At 37.9% G+C, this 23,877-nt stretch overlaps 1 protein-coding gene across 15 annotated transcripts in view; it reads right to left on the reverse strand.

The window, feature by feature from the left end:
* ANK2 (ankyrin 2) overlaps window positions 1-23,877 on the reverse strand; it is a 360,943-nt gene that overhangs the window by 69,004 nt on the left and 268,062 nt on the right. For all 15 annotated transcript variants that reach the window (XM_068941794.1, XM_068941796.1, XM_068941799.1 and 12 more), the window contains 5 exons: window positions 22,650-22,748; window positions 22,444-22,542; window positions 19,634-19,732; window positions 16,942-17,040; window positions 11,349-11,421 (listed from right to left, as the gene is read on the reverse strand). In XM_068941794.1, coding sequence (XP_068797895.1) covers window positions 11,349-11,421; window positions 16,942-17,040; window positions 19,634-19,732; window positions 22,444-22,542; window positions 22,650-22,748 — 469 coding nt within the window. The remainder of the gene's footprint in view (window positions 1-11,348; window positions 11,422-16,941; window positions 17,041-19,633; window positions 19,733-22,443; window positions 22,543-22,649; window positions 22,749-23,877) is intronic.

A 23,877-nucleotide genomic window follows, 5' to 3' on the forward strand; every position in this document is an offset into this window, starting at 1 on the left:
CTAGTTACATGAAGCAGACTGCAGCTGTAATACAGAAGCAAAGTCTTCAGAGGCAACACATCCTAGCTGCAGCAATTCACCCTGATATGCTGGGAAGCACCTGGAGGATGGTATTAAAGCTAAGACAACTGGTATGCATGCTACTGCATGGAGAATCCATTTGGGCATCAGGATAGCTGCCACTTCTGTGATACAAAGTCCTAATAAAACAATATTGCCATTAAGCAATTATTGTTACTGCTGCTATTTCTGGTAAAGCATCACTTTTTTTCCTGCAAAATGTTACTAGCATTGCAAGCTATATGAGTGGTGCTCACTCCTGAAGGCAGGAATCTCATTATTCCTTTTCATGAAACCAATCAAACCAGTTTTTCTAGCTTGATTTTTCATCTGATAAAGACATGCATAATTTTTCATCTAAAATCAAATAATCTGATGGCTTTTAAAGAGTTTGTGCATATATACACAAATATCATATGTAAAAACAAGGCCTAAATCTTTTCAGTGTAATAACAAAAGCCCTTGAAAATTCCATCTGCCCACATTAAGAGGGAGAAACTGGGCACTGTTTCACAGAAAACAATAAAATGCATTTAATCATTGCATGCTTCCTGTCTTTTGACAGATGATGCCTCCTGTTTCCTGGGAATGTCACATTATAAAGCACAGGGCTTAGTGAAAACTTGGAAGATATTAAGGCAATGCTGCTAATCAAACAATAAAAGGAATTTCAAGTTATATTTCAAATAAACTAGATACTTATAATCATGTGAGACATTCCATCCATAATAGAAACAAAGCAAAATCTTCACGGCTCTCATCACACCCACATCCTTAAATAAAAAAAAACCAAAACCTCTACTCATATTTCAACTTTGGCCTCTCATCTAAGAATTGTCAATAATGGGGCTAAGTAACACTAGCTGTTTTGTATGATGCGAACATCTGCAAACAGTAATAAGACTATCCATGCATATTTCACGACGTCTTCTAAACATCTATCTGTTGGTTTTACAGTTTACGTGCAAATACACTAGTCTTGAGTCAACGAGCTGGAAGTTAAGGCCACTCCCCACAACCCCTGGTGCCCCTCCATCTTTCCTTAATAAGACACACATCCTGCTCCCACTATCCTGACCCTCTCCCTTCTCCCCCCCCCCCCCCCCAAAAAAAAAATCCCAAACAAATAGTGCACAGCCTAGCATACGAAGAACCACTGGTGTGTTAAGTCCGAATGACCGCTTAGCAACATAACACTGCGTGTAACTGTGGAAACCCGAGTGTCTGAGTTCCTGATTTGCAGGGCAACTGCACATAATGCAAAGTGAATTATTTTGAATCTGTGTAACAAGCACTCATTCACCCTGCCAGTAGTACTGCATTGTCATTTAAATATCAGACACAGCTACATTCTCGAGTCTCAATCAATTCTTTGCGCTGGAACGTGCACAAAAACATACAAAGGCACGTTATCTGCTAAGAAGAAATTACACATTCGGCTGACCATGACTTTTCTTCACACAGCAAATCTTACCAGATGGCAGCTATGTAAAAGTTCAAGAAATCACCCTTTTAAATCATGCTGGAAATCATTCATCTGCCATATTCCCCATCAAATTAATGACAGTCACATTTTCCCCACTTATTAAGCAGTTCATGAGGCACACAGCACTTGACAGTGACGTTGCAGGATTTCCAATGGCTATCTAGGAACTTACAAGTGGATTTCAACAGGTTACCCACTTAGTGATTTAGCTTCTAGTTACCTGAAAGAACACTGTCATTTCTTCAGCTGTATCAATAGACTTGCAGAGATTTATTCAATATGAGAAAATGGACTACAAAACACTGGCTGGCTGAACTTGCACTGCGCCCCAAATACAGAATTCCTGTTCAGCCTTGGCCACACCACTGCCACTGCCCATCTCTCAATTATCTCTAATGATTTTGTTCAAATCTGTATTTCTGAATATCATATTCTTTAGAATAATATCATATTCTGTGCTTTTTTGTGCTGCAGATGCACTCCAGGAAAATTAAACATCTAGTTCTGATTAACTCAGAAGCCCTGAATCTGAAGGAACTTTAAGACACCACTGCCACAGAAACTGAATTAAAATCACAGCAATGGCATTGTTCTGAGTTTCACAGGACTCTGAGCAGAGTCAGCCTTGCACAGTCACAAAGCAGGAAGCACACAGGTTAGCCTGCGAGGAGCAGTCAGCCCTGCATATATCTGGTGACTCTGAAGTTAGTAAGAGAGGCAAAGTACTGACATCAGAGCACGAACGGGAACCTTCCATGTAAGCTTTAAAAATGCAGCTGCTTGGAGATTTTTCTGTTTGCCTAGATTAGGGATCAAGATTAAATGCCACTACACAGAACTGTTTCCAGAGATTACATTTAAACAGAACTACAGAACCAACTCAGAAAACTCCACGACTGATCAACTTTTTGCCCAAATCAGTAATATTCAAATGACTCTCAGAGTCATCTCAGAGTTCCCTTTCTTTTTTTTTTTTTTAGATTTTTGTGCTGATCACACATTATTTCTCTGTACTATGAATCCACAATATCCAAACACAGCAACGGATCTCAACTGCCAATTTCTACGATACCTGTTAGCAGGAAAGGAAGCACCTGGGAAGATTTTTAGCACCTGATGCCCTCTCAGTTAGTAAGTATTTGTCTTACTCTAACCTAGTAGTACAGAGAAAACAAAAAGCTAATTTTGATGCTGATGATTTCACGTGTTTGAACACAAGTACTGAGCACCATAAATCACTGAATGGACTACAAAGACAGACAGGCTACATGCTGAGACCACAGATCTGCTCCTTCAGTGACAGTCTGGCTGAACATAAGAGTATTTTATCCAATCATTATCACTGGAGAACCACAGTGATGGTCCTGTATTTTGCTTCCTATCTTTCTTAAATTTTAACAAGGGAGTGGTATTTCGTACATAAATAACATTAAATTAAGTAATGATTATGAACCACTTCGAAATCTTTCATCAAAAGCATATTTTAAATGCAAAATAACATTTAACAGACAGTAGTTTGGGGCACCCAGCCACATGCACTTCTCCACTTAGGAAGTCGATTTAGGCTCATGAGAGAAGTGTTTAATCAGCACACCCTAGACTAGTTTTGTCCAGAACTTATCCCGTCTACTGTTATCAGGGAACCACACAATGTTTGATCAAGAAATCAGATTAAAAATTTTCACTGCATCATTCTGGAACTCCATCTACAGAGTCAACTCATTAGGGAAACCTGGACAAAGCTGCAGTTCCCACAGTGTTCTCCTGCTATGTAAGAGAATTGCAAAGACAGCTGCTGTATCAGAATTCCTCTGGAACTGTTTCTCACAAAACAACATAGAAAACAAAGGAAAAAGTTAAAAAAAAAAGGGGAGGGAGAGAGAAAGAGGCTGTGATAAAAACTGCCACACATTGCTTTTAATAGATGTTTTTAAAGCCACATACAGTTATGCGGGTTTGCCAAAACAATTATTTTCTTTGCAACATGCAGATAAGTCTACAGCTCCTCATATAAAGTTCTGCTTCTTAAAAGTAACAGATGGAGAAGAGATAGCTATGGCAAGCATGAATTTTTAATGGAATATATAAGCCCTGAAGCATCTTTAATGGAATGTATAATGTAGGGTTTCTCTTGACACTTTCCCTGGAAACCTTTGGTTCCCTAGAGTCAATGCTCTATTTAATGGCCTGCACACATTAGGCATTTCCCTGTGTTACAATAACTTTGGCTAATGCTCTGTATTTCTGCATTTTTAGCCAGTCAGGAAAGCAGGGTTTCATACAGGACTTTACATGAATCATCATGTCAGCTACCGATAGCTCAATGAGGCATTTAAAGAAAGTGAAGCAAATAAAAAGAACAAAATTGTATGTCTACCTTCCAGGGACTCTGCAGAGGAAAGATGATTGGATTCTGCTTTCTGCTGAATTAATGTATGGCCAAATTAATTCTAGTATTTGACAGGCGGCTGCTATGGCATTTACAAAGCTGATACGTCAGAACTAGGTAACAAAGAATACAAGCACTGTCTTTTCAGAGTTTCATCGGGACAAACTACTCTTCCTTCTCTAAGCCACGAAAACCTTGGAAGGTCACAGACACTAACTGGAATGCTGACAGGTCTGCGGTGTGGTGGGGCTACTGTGCAATGTACACTCAAACTGGAACTTGAATGAGTTCCTTGTACAGTTTTGAGAGGAGAAAGAAAGCATAGCCCATAAAGAATTCTTAGCAGGAAATGACATTAAGAACGTATTGGGGAAAGTGATGGAGAACTGCTTTGGCTTTTTGTTCCACCAGAACACTGCTTTCTTCTTACAGAAGAAAAAAATACAGTGTCAATCAGATCAAAATTACCTATGAAAACAGGAAAATTCCTCACAATTTGAAACACGTAGATGAGGCACTAAGCAAGGAAAGCTTGCTCTGAGAGAGATATCTGTGACTCAGAACCAAACTTTGACCAAGACTCTGCGTGCATTAAAGTGAAAAGGGAAAAAATGTCTTTGCCTTTTTCTCAAGAATACGAAGTGCTTACTGATTTTGCCTTTGTGAAATTCGTACGGCAAGTACCAGCCATTATGTAGCACTTTTTAAAAGATTTGTAAAACGTTACGTACTGACACACGACTCATCATCTTTCACAGCAATGTTGGTCAGAGAAAACAACAGCCATGACATTTTCTCTATACAGAGCGGTAATGCTCCTCTGATTGGGAGGACTCACTTGGACTACAAAGTACTCTTCAGTACCATCAGCATTCATAAAATCTTTAGCTAATTAAGATTAACGTAAATGTAAAAACAACCAGTTTTTAATCAACTGTGTGGGAATAACATCTGGTACCTTCAAAGATTAGTTTAGATAACATGAATAAGACTAGTCGAAAACACATTTCCCTTTTTTAACGTGCTGATCATGACTTAGATGGAGTATTTGGTTCAGTGAGCAATCTGTTGTAGGTCCCTCTGTATCTTCAATCTCGGATGAAATTACTTTGATGCTCATAATTGCTCATATAATAACAATTTAGGAAAATAATGTATAGGTAAATGTAGCAGCATCTCCTGGTCACGCTCCTGTCTTCTTCCTTCTTTGTACTAACAAACGTGTGCTTGTACTTTTAGTCATGCCTACACATTTCACTGACATCATTTATTATTACTAATTTGGTCAATTCTATACTTCTATGAAGAACACAGATGCAAACGAAAAACATCAGTTTCTTTAAAACTTTTGCCAAAATTTTTGCAGTCTACCCATAATCTCCTATTTTTCATTGTTAAAATGTTGAAGTGAGCTCAATCTTTAGCAAAATCTACCCCACCAAAAATAAAAGTAGTTTATTTCCGATGACAAAACCAGATTCTTCTTAATTTGTTTATAAAGCTATCTTCTGTCTGAAGGATTTCAATGCAAAAATCTCAGTCAACCCTAGTTATTATTTTTTTTTACACTTCTTAGCAACATCATCAACAAAGCTATAATAATTTTAAAAGTATAAAAATGGATCAGCTAACCATATATTGAGAACATTTAGTGCTGACAGCACATGAATAAAGAAAAGGTAACCAGTTTTCAGATTTCCTGTTGCATTTGCACATCTGGCACTTACAAGCATAAACAAAAAACAAAAATACAACAGAAAACAAAACCAAAAGCTCAATTTGATCAGGTAAAAAAAAAGAGGATATGAATAAATTCAAGAATGCCATGCAAACAGAACCAACTTCTCAGAGCAGCATCCCTTTATCTTGGATGACTTTGCTAAGATGACCAAGCAAGAAATTATTCTCATAACAAACCTTTTAGGGCATCTAAAGCTCAAAATTTACTAAGGAATGAGAGACAGATATTGGCATATTTTCTATGCGGGTATAAGTAATTAATATTTTAAGAATTAACTCTTATCTATCAGCTATTTCTTTCTGAGTACAGATTTCTTTCCCTTTCTCGGTTTCAACTTTTAATACATAACTTTGGATTTATTTCTGTAAATCAACAGCCTTTGTCTACATTTAGTTACTTTGTCTACAATAGTTACTGGCTTCAACTTCCAGATTTTGTTGTGAAAAACTATGCCTTAAGTCTCATCTAATTAAGAATTACTTCAATAGAGCTATGCGTGTGTCCAACCGCAATGAATTCTGCCCAGATTTAACTGCTCATTTCTCACACATATGACACTAATATTAACATACTCTAAGGCCATGTATGGTGACACTCAGGAAATTCACTGCCACATCTTAGCATCGTTTACAGCAGCTAATAGATCCTGTCAAGGAATTCGGTATGCTTATCAAAGAGCAAGCTGCAGTTTCCAGACATATGGAGCGATACATTTTGACAAGAAAATATTCTTAGGTACCAGAGCACATTACCCTTTTATAACAATAGCGTTCATAATAATAGCTAGGTAGCTAATTAGTTACAGGCAGACAGTTACCAAGATAGGTAGACAGATACATGCAGCATTTTCTTCACAGATTCCAAAGTGCCAGGCAAAGCAGCTCATCATTATTCCGTTCTACAAGTGGAAGCCAAAGACAATTAGAGCAACTTCCACACAACCCTCTAAGCATCAGCAGCAGTGCCAGGAATAAATTCCTGACTCTATTAAAGCATCAATCTGTAAAGCAGTAACTTCTCAGTCCTCTACCCTGGTCTTTCATGAGCATGGTTATATCTGAACTAGATGTACCAAGCAGTTTGAAAATTGGTTTGCTGATATTTTGTCCAGATGGGAAAAAAATTAGGAAACTATTTTTCAATAAAAAATAGGATTTTCTTTTTTTTCTAATTAGAAATCTGTTGGAATCAGATATGGATTAGCTGTGAGCTCTTTTTTTGGAAGCTAAGGTCACATTTTTGTTGTACTTCAGTGATGCAATAGTTCAGATATGCCACCTTGTCACTGATCCGCATTCATGACGGGATAGCAAATCCCACTTTTAGGCAGATACTATCATGTTGAATATGTTTGAATGATGTAATACCATAATTTTAAGTAAGCTTGAAAACAAAGGCGGAGAAAAAGGAACAACTCTAAAGGTGGAGAAAAAGGAACAACTCTGAGAGAGGAAAAATGCAACAGTTTGACCCTGGGTGATTACCATATGTAGTGATTAATCCATATTTTATTTCGTAAATTATTTAAGAACATGTGATGAAGCTGTTTCCATTTTCAGAAACACTTCAAAACAAATTCTATGTCCTGATGACCTTCTTAAGATTACTTATTTGTAGATTCTTTTAAAGAAAACCAAATTTAAAAGAAATAGACTTTTGTCTCAACCAATCATAAGGTTGAATCTTTAGCAACTTTTAGGCACCTTGTGATAGGGATGCTTTTTCTTCTTTGGATATTATGATCCTGTCTCATCCACTATGTACAGAAGACTACTTGCTAGACTTCTTTGTTTGTATACCCCTTCTCTGCAACTGAAATGTCAGCATTAATGACAACGTGGTGTTGATCCACCTTTATGATCTACCTCAAGAGCATACTGCCATTAACCATGATGTCCCACTTTCCTCTTCACCATTTCTCCTCCCTTCTGCTTGCAAAAGTAGTCTGGCTGCAGAATCGAAACATCAAAACAAACAGATTTGTTTTCAGGCAGACCAGTTTTCTGGGTTGGTTCACCACACTGTTGCAAGAAATGTTTGTGCTGCAATAATGGAGGGAGTGCGAATGTATATCTAGAGCTAAGATAACTTCTTGTAGCAGCCAGAACTTAGTCTCAAAGGGGCAGTGAAACCAGAGCTTTTAAAAGTTAATTGGACTGGAAACAGCGGGTGATGAGGAGGTCCAGAGAGACACAAATGACAGCTCTTCCATAATCTGTTTTACTGGTTTGTCTTGTATCTCCTGTCTATAGAGAACTGCACTTACTGTACCTACCTCAGATAAGAATCACAACGATAAATCAACAGCAGTCTGTCCAGCTCTTTTGCCACAAAAATAATGCTAGAAATGAGCACAGAGGAATAGCAACACGTGCGCCTCATTACAATATTGGCTATATGGGAGAAGAAGAAAAATGGCTCCTGCTTTTCTAGATTTTCCAGTATTTTCTACATTTTCCCAGAATGTCTGGGCTAACAGAAACATCCGCATGAGCTTAACCTTATTAATTCTGTAGATTTCACTTAAATACATTTTACAAGATGCCTTGCAGTAATTGCACTTTACTATTGCAAGGATACCTCAACCATAAATTGCTTCTTTTGTGACAACACCTTTAAAGGAGCTGAACTTCGTAGTGATAAAGAAAACCAGCAAAGTCAAATGCAATGATAAAAAAGGCATAGTTTTCGTCACTTTAACTATCTGTATGAGGCATTTCTGCTGTCATGGATGTGTGTTTCAGGAATCGCACCACCTAATATTTATGGCCTGTGGCAATCTGTAGTGTAATCCTGGTCCTTAAGGAAAAGCACATTCTTAATGTCTTGCAAGATCAGGTGTTCACCTTCTGAACAGTGATTGTATTACATCTGCATTTTTATGGCGCTGTGCACAGTACTAAACAAATAACAATGCATAATCATCCTTAAGCATTCTTCATTGTAGACTGTAGTACTAATAGAGAGAATAGCAGTAACACGTACATGTGTATATAAATAAAGCGTTTGATAAAACTATGCTGAAACATCTTTGGCCCGGATAGTGACAAAGCTGGAAAGTCTCAAATGCCAGAGAAAACACAAAATTGCAGTATGTTAATAAAAGAATAATCAGTGGGGCTCTCAGTCCACTCAAGAACACATAGAACCAGGCTGTATAGAGTAGGAACATACATACAAAGTCAAACTATCTGATGGATTACACAGCCCTTTATTTTCTATTGCTAAGATTGGATGCCATACTTGAATGGTATTTGTTTTGGGAGTATAAATATTATGTTATTAATACAGCAGTATTCTATTATGCAAGATAACTGCTTCCTATGCAAAATATAAAATTAGTAATTGCCAGTGATGAACAGGCTTCACAACGGGACATGAAATATTTATTTACTCAACTACTCTTATTATGTTCAACTTTATAATTATATGATTACAGTTGTCTGGTTTCATATGTCATGCAAATTTATTTCAGCAGATATCATGTTCACTTTAAAACAGCCAAGAACACGGCATTGCTGAAACATTATTGCTAGCCTCTTACAAAGACTACAGCATCACTAAAAGGTTCATCATCTCTACCAGAACTTCTCCAGTCTTCCAGCTCCCTGCTATTTTAAATTCTTGTGGTAAACATCACCTATGCTGGCAACTTTTGCAACAACCTAAATACGTTACTTCCCAATACAGTTTTTACAGGGACAGTGGCATGAAGTGCATTCACTGTGACCAACCCACTTAGCAACCTGTAGCAGGATCACAGAGACACTATCAGTATGAGTGCCCAGTACAGAGTCCTGAGAGGCAATGTGCCAGAGGACCTATTTCATATCTGCCAGCTATTGAAAAACAGTAGGTGTCAGATGGTGACAGAAAGCAGAGAGTGTTAATGTAATGCACTGAAGAGCATTAGTCATGCTACATGGCCACAGTAACTTCTCCCATATAATTAAAGATATAAGCAATAAATATTTTAGATTTTCTGCTTCCCTTTTTCCTCCCACCTCTCAGGAAACATAGGCCCAGTCACACTTCAAAAGTAACAAAGAGGAGCAGTAATGTTAGGCACCCAGATTAAGCATATTCATGTTGCTTCAACACAATAAAATTAACAGAGTTAAACAACAAGAGAAAATTTGCAAGTCTTACTCCACGAACTTCTGCTAACAGCACCTGTGCCACTATATGCTTCCCCATCACTGAAGCGTTCATCATCAGAGTGTTTAAAGGCTGTACAACATATAAGTTGGTTTGAGAAAAAGGAATACCCTATAAGTTAATGCTGTAGAAGTAGAAAGACAATACTATGCTTTGTGGATTTAAAGATGATTAAATGGTAGTTCCCAAGAATGGAAGAAAATGTGAAACAATGTGAACCTAAGGCTATAAGCAGTTTAAAGGCCTTTTATCATCATCATTACACAAGTAGCTGGATGCTTTTCAAAAAGAGAAAATTAAGCATAAACAAAGCCTGAGAGAAATAACTTAACTGATCGTGTTGCAGTAGAAAATAACTTCTTTTTGAATACCAACAAATTAAAACATTTGTTTCTCTTTGCTTGCAGTTTTGTAAGCATTAAAAAAGAAGTTTCTGCGGCCCAAACAGCATTTTCTCAAGAGAGTAACTAATCAGCCTAATTCCCATTTCAAAAAGTAACTTAAACACTTTAGGAGTATGAATGCCGTTAACTCCTGGTGTAATTCAGAACCACAAGCACCTTTGTGTGCTTTGTGAAAGGAAAAAAAAAAACAAAAAAGAACCCAATAACCTGGATTCCTAAATCCCTAGGGCTTTTTTAAATTGTAGTGACTCTACAAAGTGTTTCTACAAAAGAATAATAACCATATAATATGGCATATGTAAGATACTGCAATACTAAGTAACATCGCCAACAACTGAAAAGTAGTTAGCAAATTTGTGCAAATGTAGGTATACCTTATGAGATATCATGATTAAAATTTGTAAGAAGTCAGTCATAAACTTTTATAAATGTATCTTCTTAAGCTATTTCCTTATTTCTGTGCAGTATGAAACTGCAGCACTTTATCAATCCCTCCAGAAGTCCTCAGAAATTTTCTTGGAACTTAGCTAAGCGATGTAACATATGCCTCTCTGTACCTGGAATAGAGTCGGAGACCAAAGTGCCAAAGTTATCAGCATGTTGTTATTTTATGTTACACTGTATGTATCTGTCTTTTGCATGTGCCAAAAGGTCCCCAAAGGAACTGTCTCCTCACCTTCCACCTTATGCATCTTCTTACAGGAATGTTTCCAATTAAGCAGAACTCCTCAATATGTTTATCTGAAGTAGGTGGCACTGATCCAAAAAGTTTATTGCTCAAATACCTCTTTATAGGAGGATCAAGCCCATTACACTTGATTTTTTAAAATCTCAAGTTGAGAAATGCTCACATTTGAGGATTTGGTTCTGAAAAGATTATAAGAAGCTTGTGTTGAAAAAGAAGTATGGGTCTAGGATTCTGGTTTGGGTCAATATTTGGCATTCTTATTCAAATCCCATAATGAGCACATCATTTTAAAAAAGCTACTGCATAGAACATAATTTCAAGAACTGCAAAATGAAAACGTCAAAGCACTTACGCAGCTATCTTAAGCCTATATTACAGGTGGCATAAGTGATATGGAACGGGAACTTAGTGAAGTAACTCACCTTCCTCATCTGAAACATCCAGGACCTCGGTCATTGTTTCAGGTACATTTAGCTTGTGCTTTTCTGTTACAGTCTGCAAAGACAGAATCAACAATTCTCAAATCAAACATCACAAGAAGAAAAAAAGTTTACAGCAGGATATTTTCAAAAGCAGCAGCAGTGGGATCTGCTGAGACATTTTATAATGTGCTTCCCCTTCCTTCCCATTTTGTTTTTCTTCTTTACTTCAGAAGCTCTTGCTCTCTGGACTACTATAAGGTAGCATTTACTCTGGCAGAAGCGTACAAAAAAAAAAGATAATAAGCTAACTAGAAAAAATAAAGAAAAGAAAAGAAAAGAAAAGGTCTCAGTGAATTTATTTATAAATGGTGCACAGAGAATAACTCAGCTCAGTATTTCCAAGATGATTTTAAAATGAATTAGGTAATGTCTACAGAAAAGCTTCACAGAAGTTGTATGTGGCATATGGAAATTATTAAATGGTAAAGCATTTGGAAATGGAGTTATGAACAACTGGAAACTTTTAAACTAAAAAACATGCAAAATGTTTAGATAGATCACTTGAAACAGTTCTCCCACCAAAAAGTGACTATACACTGTGTACAAATGATGTCCCTTTCCTACATCATGTATATTCCCCGAAATCATGCACACATTAGAATAAAATTATTCAGAAGTTCTGATGTATTTTGTGCACCTAAAAGCTTACAAATATCATGACACAGAGCAAGTACGGAACAAGGACAGTCGGGATTACGTTGCTTAGGTGAGAGAGAGCATGGAGTAGGAGAACGCTGGAAGAATTTTTTCATCTGATTTTATGAAACAGAAGATGCTGAGGGACCCTGAACAAAGAAGAGGGATATCCTCTTAGCATCAAGATATACACCGGGGAAAGAGATGAAGAACATAGTGAGAGGAATTATGAGAAGCGCAAGGTGCGAGAAAGTTGCCTACAAGAGACTCTTCAGTGCGTTGTAACGCAGAAGATAAAATGGCACAGACTTAAAAAAGAGGAGTGATCAGAAACAGCATTAGTCACAACAGAAAAAAATACGTTTCCTTGGCTCCACCCAGATCTGCAGCCAGTCAGCTGAACTGAGGAGCTCTGAAGGGGAGTCAATACATCACCCCATAAGGTATACAGCAGCAGATGTGCCCCTCTGGCATGGAGGGGAACATCAGGATGCCACGTGTCTTGTGAAACTCCCACCGCCGTAGTACTTTGCTCCCAACCGGGGATGGGATCTAACAAGCATAAATTAATGCTATATGCAGGAGGAGTGAAAAAGCACACAATTTGAGTGACAATTAATGTCAGCCAACCCTGGGGCTCTTATACAACGTGCTCTTGGCAAAGGTGTCCATTGATATCAAGCAGTGAAGTCAATAGCAATTTTTGTTATGCAAGACTTACTAGGTATTTCCAGATTTAGTTTTATATTTCTACATGTCTAACAAACTTAATAAAGACACTATTCTTGATTTTTATAAGATACTGCATTTTTATAAATAACAAAGTTGCCAACAGTGCAACTATTTTGGAAATTTGATTTAAAAGTCTGCTTTACGTTTTTGAAATATATTAAGAGAGACAGCAGTTTTCAATTTACTTTCCTGAAGTACAGGGAAAGGACAAAGCCATTTGCTTCAAGCGGTAATCCCAATTAGGCCTCCTAAATTAAATCTTTTTCATGATTCCAGAAATGAATTATTTCCATTGTAGTGTTTTTCCTAACACCTGCTCTATGCTGAAAAATTAGTTTGCATTCAGCAATGCCTCCACCAATATATACCTGACTTTCTTCTCCCCCGCGTTCCCATGGCTCTCCTCAGACAGAAATGTCAGGCAGCAGTAGGGCGACAAAGCCAGCTGTGACAGATGCAGAGCATGCTAACGCTTAGGTGATACTGACCTCATCGCTTCTGCAATACAGCAGTGAGCACAAGTCAATCCTAAATCAAAAAATCACTGACACTGGACTGAAGAAGGAAATCCAAGTGAAGGGGGTAGTATATTTTTCAAGTGAAGTGGAAAGCACTATATGCAATTGCCAATTTATTGGTATTGTAATTGTAATTACACAAAGTGTAATCCAAATTCTCTACTGCCAGTTTGTAGGCTCCCTGAGGAAAATAACTTAAAAGCCAGAAAAACAACCAAGGGCAGAAGCAGGGTGCTCAGCTTCTGAAGAAAGGCGAAAGAACTGGACCACCCAGGAGACACAAGTGCCAGGGGTTTTTTTGTTTCTTGCATGACCAAAATTTATATAATATAATGTGGTTCCCAATCCTAGGTTACGTACCAAGTCCATTTGATTAGAAGAACACAGAAGTGAAAAGATGTCAGAATACTCTAGTACATACTACAGGTATAGCGTATCTTCACAAAAAGCATTCCAAGTACATTGCACATTGTCTTTTTACTAACTTAGATCTGCAGGCCCTGGTAGTTCAGGTTTCTTTATCTTGATGTCAATTTATTCATAAATTATGTTTGTACAAGTCCTGTGTAATAACAGTCTGGTGCCTGACTAATGCGCTCAACATTATTATTTATTTACAGAGAAGGAATGATACTTAATTTCTTTCCTGATTTTCCTTTCAATATAAGAAAAACATTACATAATTTAACAACTGAAACAAGGTTTGGAAAACAGAATTTTGCATGTTTGTGTGCGTGTTTTTCAAAAAAAGAAAAAAATCTGTACCGTCATCTCCAGAACACTGAACTCAACATGAATCATTAATGTTGTACCAACTGCAATGCTACATCAATTCCCAACAGAACCTGGGAATTAATTTTCTTAACCAAAATTTTTTATACAAAATTAGAAATTTTGTAGATGGTAGGCACATTAAAAATGACAAACATTTGCATAATTTGAAAATCAAGTCTAGCCACATGAATGGCCCAATCTGAAAATTGTTCAATATCTACTTCTCAAAGTCACTACTGTTTAGTGCCCCTGAGAACACAGTTATGTAATTTATTTTAGATGCTTTGCATTAGGCTTCTGCATTTCTAATTTTCATTGTAGGGCCAGGGTGACACAGAATAATTCACATGCACGTACAATAAGCCTGTATGTACGTTCAGTGATTCCTTACTCAACAGCAGTACAGCATGATTGACTCAAAGCTCCTCATATATCTATCTGTCCAGAGGAAGTCTATGCCTATTTGTTTAAGTATCCCCAAACTTAACTCTATAGTAAACGTTTCAAAGTCCAGCTCATTTGATATCAAATACATTAGGCAAAGATTTATTTTCTATTCATCTCCAATTGCCCAGCAAAAGGAAGTGGACTGCATTCTCCCTGTTGCTCTATATTCACCTATTTCCACTAGCAGCAACAGTGGTGCTAATAAGAGGAAAATGTGTTCAAAGTCAGACCAAAGGTTTTTGCACTGGAGATTTTTCCTCATTTGAAGTACCAGTGACTTGAATATTAACAGAGCATCAGCCTAACATCCTCCATAAATCACTCTGCTACAACCTTAGAGAATGAAGTAGCTATGGTGACAGCATCTTTTTTTTCAGTGGTAAACGCTATGTTCTGAGTTGGCAATACCAACCTCACCATCTGGGGAACTTTTTTACAGAGGGTGCCTGCTATTTATCCCTCCCTTTTAGCATTTCTTCAAAATTATGTTTAATCAACATTCCCCACTACCACCAATGCCAAGGATTTACATTTTATATAACCCTGAAATACGTACAAGAGTCAGACAAATTCACATTTGAACAATTGCTGAGTTTGCTGAGGGTTCCCATCTGACTTTTAAAAACAGTGCTTCTCTGGCTTGAACTTAGTTTTGCACACTGCATGCAAGAGAAATCTGAAATCTTGTCCTGTTAGTATTAGAGGTCAACTATGCAATTAAGTTTGAGTGTTTGATTCAGTCCTAAACCTCAAGCATTTGGTATCTGATAGAAAGGTCCATTACTCTCATAGTTTAAAGAAACATTTATCCAAAGTAACTCACTCACAGGTGTCTCTTCATAGTGTAATACCTATTATTACTAAACATTATACCTATATTTAACAAGACATAGGGCTCTATGGTGTTATGCAATGTACGATACCAAGGAAGTTGAAACTTGTATCAGGCACGAATGGAAAAAAGTGTGACAGCACACAATAAAGGGGAACAGCAAAGGTGTCATTTTAGGCTAAAAAATACACTTTTGAAAACAAGGCCAGGGCTTCCTGACAATTTTATCTAGGCTTTTTTTCTGAATCCCGGTATAGATACGTATGTGTTTGTGCATGTACCTGTGTGATGTGCTTTACAATTAAATACACGAAGTACACATTCCTTATTAAGAGACTTCTGGAATTAGGGTGGATTTACTTGTCCAAACCTGAATCAATCTGATTTTTGCAGCTCATTAATAAATCATAGCTCACTCTATTTATAACCTTATGTCATGCTACTTTTATTCCATCTTCCTCAGTTCGCAGTGGGACTTGATGTCAGAATGCGACAAAATCAAAACTATTTTCCCACTTCTTTTCAGAATACTTTGGATTTCTTCCCTTCCTTTTTACTCCTCTTGTTTTCCTCTGTCTCTCCCCCCTAATTGAGCAGCAGCATCTTTTACGTAATTCTTGGATTTTTCATCTCTGACCTCCTGAATAGCAGCTAGTTCTGGTAGGTTTTCTAGACTTCTAATATTTCTTGCATTAAAAAAAAAAAAAAAGTATTATCTCAAAACAGGATTTCAAGGCAAAATGCAGTAAGGGAAATTTATATTAAAATTAATTTCTTAAATGATATACTACCCTGTTTCTGGTCTCCTCTCCTCTCACCTGCTATAACAGATGTAGATGGGAGGTAAGAGTCCAGAGAGAGAGACCCTTTCCCTCTCAGAGCATCAAAATATATGTTTTTCCTGGCTTAAAGCAACAGTATCAACTTGCCGATGTTCAAGCACTTACTGTTCACAAACCATGAAGTCAAAATAGAGACCACCAAAAGCGTGAGTACTGGGAAAATAAGGGAAGATTTTTGCATGTTTTGGAACAAGAGGATCTATTTGAACTGAAAGTGACTAGAGTAAAAAGAAGACTGACGTGATTCAGAGCCATCTAGCGAGCATCGTTAAGCTTGGCACCAGTTCATGGCTGGTACAGTCCAAATGCTAGGAGCTTGCTGTGGTGTGCTGCAATAGTTGAGCCTTAGCAGGTGTCACAGAAGTGCTGAAACCTAAGGAGAGACTGAGAAGATGTGACTGTGGAAAAGAAAAATAGAGCAACAGGCCAGGATCTAAACAACTCCCTAACTTCTGGAAAGTTTAGGTTTGCAGCTCAGACCCATGTCTAGAAACAAATTTTACTCTGCCTTTGATTGTTTGCCATCTCTATTCACGTAGACTTTGTTAGGTGAACCTGATGTATTGCACATAATTCTACATGTTTAAAAGATATGCTCAGACCATTGTAGCACTTTTGCAAAAAAACAGCAGAAAGGGGGCCTAACAACTGAAAATACACAGGAAAGAGATACATGGAGAGTCTGAGGTAAGAAGAGAAAAGACAACACTCTGAAAAAAGAAAAAAGACATTATAACGCATCTACAACTCACAGTTGTGGTAGTAGTAATCTCCTCCGTTACAACCTTCAGCGTATCGACCACTGAGATGTATCCCAGACGCCTTGCGATAGCTAAGGCAGTGTTACCATTCTGAAGAGAAAAAGAGAGAAAGAGAGAGAGAGGGAGAGAGAAATGAGAGGGAGGATTGTGATGTGAACCAATGAGATCACTCTCAACACTGCATGAGCCAGCATTTCCATCCAAAACAAGGCACAGCCTAGGAAAATCACTGTTTTTTTTTACCATTACATCTGACTCTGTCTTTGTAACTTCTTTAAGACTATAGTCCTGATTACCATGGTAACACAACACACTTACATCTGCCTGCTATTCTAAATAAAAAAGTGCTGTATGCTTTAACCCTAAAGTAGTAAAATTCTACTATGCAGAATGTGTCTTGCCTGAAGAAGCTGATGCTTTATTTTGCATATACTGTTTTATATTAGGGATAGTCTTCTAAAAAAAAAAAAAGTATTCTAAAATCTTACAGTTTCGCTTTCAGTGGTAATTATTTAAATCTTTGGCACATACAATGCTCCTTTGGGGAATACAAGATTACAGCTGTATTCTCCAAATACACCTGTATCCCTCCTTATAACATATCCATATGCATAATAAAAGTATACAAAAGCTAACGATATAACAAACACTAGAACAACCTACACAAGCCTTGGAGTTTTGGAAGTATTTTCCATTTAAATAATGTTATTTTCATTTTAAATACCCATGATGTGTAGATGCACAACTTATCAACTGGACATTAAAATGATAATTTAGTAATTATTTAGGACTATTTATTTATCCTTCATTATCAGGAACATTACAATAGCCTGGGAGATAGCTATTTGTATATTCAATTTTACAAACTTAAATTGTTACTGTAAATGAACAGTGATTTACATCACCATCTGTCTCGCTGCATTTGAAATTCTACTCAAACTGCTGCAAAATATGGTCCAGCATAAGGCCATCTACAATACATAGCAAAATTAATGAACTTTCTTAATGAATAGAAGAAAAAAAATGAAGCATCAGAAATTAGCTAAATCATCTAAGACTTCTGAGGACACATCTTCCCTGCAGAACTGGCCTAGGTGACTGGCAGCCAGTTCAGCCTAAGTGACCACAGAAGAAGCCCTCAGTTACTTGGTTCTGCATGGCGTGACAATCCCTGCTCCCTATATCACTGAATTTGGGGAGGGAAGGAAGGGACATATTCCACAGTTCTTTGTAAAGAGGTGTAAGAACTTTTTTATTTTATTGAACTAAAGGAGAATGTCTTGGCACACTGGAGGAATTGTGGAAAGCCAATCTATGTCTCTTCGCAATAGAATGATTTGTCTTGTGACGTCACTGCAGTGTGCAACCTGAGGGCTTCTCTCTACTTCAGCGCTAGCTTTCGTCATCTCTAATTTAAGTTCTTCCGCGTTACTCTAATTCGGCAACTCTGAAGCAACACAAGGTGTGTGGATTAGCAGCACATAGTAAATAGATTGGCATCCTCACAGCATGAATGGTTTGTCTATTACTATCACTTGCTCTTCAGCTGCCCATATCCCAATCCCATATCCCTGTGCCAGCTGTCTCAGGTTGAAATTCTCCTGTAACTCAAGCTAAAGATTGGTACGTGTGGACAAGAAAAGAGTTAGCACCTGAGAAAGCATGCACACGGTGCAGTGAAGATACATGTTTAAGACTGTGTTTGGATGCAGGTTAGATTTGGGCTATGACAGCCCTAACAGAAGGACTGAAAGCAAGTAAAGAGACTTTCAACTGAATATACACAGCAAAATTTTAGTCCCAGAAGCTGACTACAAGAGTCCCTTAGTTTACAGGCTGGCACGTAAACTGGTCTCTTGGATAACTTCACAGCAGATTATTCAACATGGCTGTTCCCAGGACCAAAAAGGCCACCAGCGCTGGATTTAAGAATGCGCAATGTACGCACATGGTAACCTGAGCCACTCTGGAGAAGGCCATTGAGGTTTTGGACCTTCTGGCTGTGTTTTAAAGGTTGTCCAAGTAGAAGTGACTAATAACAATATTAACATGAAAGAGGAGAGTTCCATTCCTGCCTGACTGTGATGAAGGAGCTACCACTAGAGGTATATATACATACATACGTTGAGAGAGTGTGTGTGTGCGCGCATGTATGTATATACACACACACAGACATATACAAACATAAATATATATTTATTTAGAGGTATATATATGCAGAGCTCAAAGAGCAAACACGCTCTTTGAGAAGGCCTTAGCATCAGTGAGCTTAGTAGGAACCTGAAACAGAGCTCTAGTAAACAGGGGGACAGAGACTTGGGTCCAAATCTTCAAAGAAATGCAGGTTCTGAATTCCCCCCAATTTTTATGAAAAAAATCTTATCATGACATCATTTTACAGACAGAAAAGTTGAGTCAGAGGGCAACTGAACAAATGATGGCCAGCCTGCCACTGTAGTTTAGAATTCAGTTTCCTCATCTCATGTTTAGTTCAGTGCACAATGGGTTATAGCTAATCTGAGCTGTCTTAAGAGGAAAAGGAAAGGAAGTTACATTTACACATCTGACAACCAGCTGTAGGAGGAATACTTTCACCAAAACAAAGGCTTGCTCTCAGCCCCCAGAAAAGGAAAGAAAAGAACTGTCCAGGGAAGCAAGTCCCACAGACATTTCACAGACTTACAGTGGTGATGGCATTGGGCTTGGCCCCGTGTTGGAGAAGAACATTGATGATGTGAGTGTGGCCTTGTTGAGCAGCTTGATGGAGAGGGGTGTATCCATTCTGTTGTTGATGGTGGTTACCATAAAAGCAAACAAACAAATAACAAGAACCACCAGCAATTAGATCAGACACTTCATTTTACTTCCTTCCCCTTTGGAGACATTTGAATAAAAAATGTATGCAATCAATTCACCCCAAGATAATAAATCTTCAGCAATAATAGCATTCCTTCCCCAAAGTAATGAAAACAGAAAGGAAGATAATATTCATATTCACAAATCATCTTACATCTCACAATATAAGCAATTTCCAGAAAGACAGATAATCCCCTGTTCCCCAAAACAGAGATAGGAACAAGGAGAAACAGTAAAGTTAAAATGGCATACTGAAGACCCAGAATACTAGAAGAGGCAGAGAACATTTTTCTTCCTCTCACATCTTATGTTTTTAAAAGGTGGTCAAGGACTTGCCTTTAAAATATTTAAGTCAATTTAAATTATATATAATTTAACAGCAGTGACTGAGTCCATTTGCTTTTAAAAAGGCCAACAATCTATACCTATTACAAATGTCAATCAATTTTAGCTTTACTTTGGCCTCAAAAGGCCTGGCCAAGCCATAATTACACTGAAAAATACGTACATGCTGTCTGTACTAATAAACGTGTTCAATTCTGTATATTTATCTGCTCCAGTGATTCATTCTGATGTTACACAATAAAGAAACAGAGCCAGAGTAACTTCAGCTAGTTGATCGGAGATGGTATTGTGCAAGTCCAGTCAGGCAATTCATTTATAACACTATTTGCAATTAGCTTTGAAAGTAAGCAGAAAATAAACTGGGAGAAAGCACCAAACTAATTTCACTGTACACTCATGTAAAACCTGGAGGCTTCACGCTGGCCTTTTGGGCTTCTGTGACACACTAAGATTTATTTCTTTTGTAGCTGAATGGATGGACACAAGTAACACTTTGTACTACTAGTTAAATGGTGATAGTTATTTCACTAGTTAAATAACCAGTTTATTTAGAACTGTTACACTTCTTACATTTACAGTACCCTAGTGAGAAAACAAAGTAGGATTTTACTGTAGGCTATAGTGCCCATAAATTTATTATCTCTACTTAAATATCAAGAAAGTCCTTTAAAACAGAGTTCAGGTACATTATTTTTCACTGGAGACCGCACAAAGCATCCTGCAGGCCTTCTCTATTTAAAGAACTGGCTGTAATAGAGGTTATTTATTCTCTAACATGTCTATCTTGAATCCAGCCAGGGTGGATTTGCTCTTTAAACTGAGTCCACAGTACTAGCTGACAGATTGCGAGGATTTTTATGGCTCCCCTGACATGGGTTTTGGAGAACCACTGTACCATGCTGTCATATCAGTCACTGTCGTTCTGTTGCTAATATAAACAAACTTGCTGATTTTAATGAAATTATTCTAAATAAGTGGAATACCTAGGGGAACTGGAGCCAGAAACCTGGACCACTGAGTCCACTAGCCCCATAGTCATGGAACGAGGCCTAATATTAAAGAGGCATCGTCGCTCTAATTAGACTCTAAATAACTCATCTGAATGTCTTGGCAGCTACCATTTGGATCCTGCTCATGTCTGCTTTATTAATGCTTATCAGCTGCTTTTCTAAGAGTGTTGCCAGTTCTTCTGGAATCTCTGTTTTTCCCCGTTTATTTTGGATGACTGCACAAAGGATGGGTCAAGCATTACTCCTGTCAAGGCTTTTATTTATTTATTTTGCTAACTGTGGCTGACCGCATTCAGCTGACGCCACTGTGATGAAATAGTCCTACACTGAGAAATGGAACCAATGGATGGAACAATCAGCAGATTGCGAGTCTGTGATTTTGATTGTGACTTACAAACACTAAGCGTGTCACCGGAGCTATCAATGGATTCAGTCCTTCACAATGAAGCTCAAACATCCAGAAAATAGTGAGGAGCTAGCTATTGTATGATGCTAGCTTTAACTAATCTGAAGTCCTGCAGCTCCTGAGTTAGCCTTCTCTTTCTGATAAGGGTGATGTGATGATATCTGGGATGCAACACACCATTACAGTCATCAAAACTCAGGGAGATCTACACTTCTTGATACAAAATGCACCACACAAATGCTGTTGCACAAACCAGTTTATACCGGAAGAAACTGCTGAAGCCAGTGGATTACATTCAGACCTTACCTATTTGCAGTTTGGTCCAGTTCAATAGAACTGATCAGTAACAGCATACCCAGCTCCCTCTCCAAAAAAACCCAAACCTGTCTTCAGTAGGCTGTATTCCCTCACTGCTGCTGCCTTCTTTCCCCAAGTCAGGCCACCCACACTTTTCTGAGCTGTAACTCTTCCCACTCCACTCCCCCATCAGACTGGAGAGAACTTGACATCACCCCCAAAGTCTCTGAACTGCTAATTATTAGTCTGGCAGCACACTGGTGATTATACTGCTGTAAAATATGTGTAAATGAGATGAGAAACAAACTTGTATTTGTTACTTGCAAATAAAAATAAAATAAAATAGAATGGATTCTCTTTTTATCTCTCTCTCACGCACAACCAAAGAGTTAACTACCCAGCAAGATGCAGCAGAGAGAAGGCATTTCGCTACCATTAAAATTCAACAGCTGTTGTCACCTACTGTGCATGAATAATCACAGACTTCCTAGTGGAAAGGACACCTAGTGGTATGTATTAGAACTGCTGGGTTACCAAGTTCATAATAAAGAGCAAAGCAAGCAATGAAAAATTCTTTACCTTTGTTTTAGCATTAACATTTGCTCCCTGCTTGAGAAGGAAATTCACCATTTTGATGTTTCCATAGTGACATGCCACAATTAAAGGTGTATAACCCAGCTACGATAAAAGAACAGAATAAGTAAAACTGCAAGCTCAGTGGAACATTCCTTTACAATCATAGTATCTTTTGGCACACTGGAGACAGTAGCCACTCCATGATTTACCTTTGTCTGAGCATCTTGGTTTGCACCATGTTTTGTCAGGATTTCAGCTACATTCACTTTATCCTCTTGAGCTGCAAGGTGTAAAGACGTCAGTCCAGTCTGGAGATGTAAAAAACAAGCAAATAAATAAATAATAATAATAACAAACTGCTTTACACCAGGAAAGAAATTTAGATTTTTTCATTTTGTCATCATTAACACATGAGGAGATCCTAACTGCAACTTCTAAATATGGATTTTTAAACAAAACTAGAGTTGATCCTTTTCCTATTTTGACAGACAAACAGCTCCAAAGCAATCACGTCACCATAATCATAGAGTAAACCTTACAGGCATCAACGACGCTTGGATTTTACCCAACAACACTACTGGGGAAGCTGAGGAGCCCATTAATGAATTAGGGTAGGAAGAATATTCACCATGCTTCCCACTCCTCAGACAGGAGAGGGAACCTTGACGACTGCAGGCATGAGTCAGAACGAAGAAAATAACTCCAAAAATACATGCCATTCAAAAATTCCAAAGAAATGGATGCAACCTTAAGTAAAAGCTTGCAGTGATGTACATGGTACTTGCCTTCGAACAAGGCATGAAACTGATTTTACCAGAGAAATGAAAAACACCTTGTTTTTCATTGGTTAGACAGGCTATTGCATTAACACCAGACAATGAGAGCTTGGGCCTTCCATTTTCACTTGTCTGAGCAAAAGCTGCAGGCTTTTGATCTTAAGTTTTATACAAATGCCTGGATAAAACTGGTGACCTATGAAGACCTACAGTAGGTAATGGGGTGTTTTTTGAGGAATCAGCTGATTTTCTATGAAGTAGCTGTCACATACAATCACGAAAATCCAAATGATCAGAAAGGTCCTCCTTAGGATTTTTTTTTTTACTTGCTACTCAAATAATATTGTTTTACTCGTTGCTGGACACTGCTAATTTCTTCCACATGGGCAAGAAGGCCAAAGGGTAAATACATGATAAAAAGTGCTTTGGTTGGCATAACCACTGAACTATTTTCGATTGCAGCTCTCAGGTTTCTGTTACATGTTGTTAAATCAACCCAGGGACCCACAAACTCCAGAACGCTACATTCCTCATCCTTTGCATCTAAAGCAAGGCTTTGGAAACATATGTGAAACATCTGAAAGACAGCAAGGTTGCAGCACAGCAAAACTACTGCTGTCCTGCCTTCCTGAATGACTTGGAAACAATTTTCTCTTGCCCG

The sequence above is a fragment of the Struthio camelus genome, chromosome 4 (assembly GCF_040807025.1).
Source record: "Struthio camelus isolate bStrCam1 chromosome 4, bStrCam1.hap1, whole genome shotgun sequence".
Taxonomy (NCBI): Eukaryota; Metazoa; Chordata; class Aves; order Struthioniformes; family Struthionidae; genus Struthio; species Struthio camelus.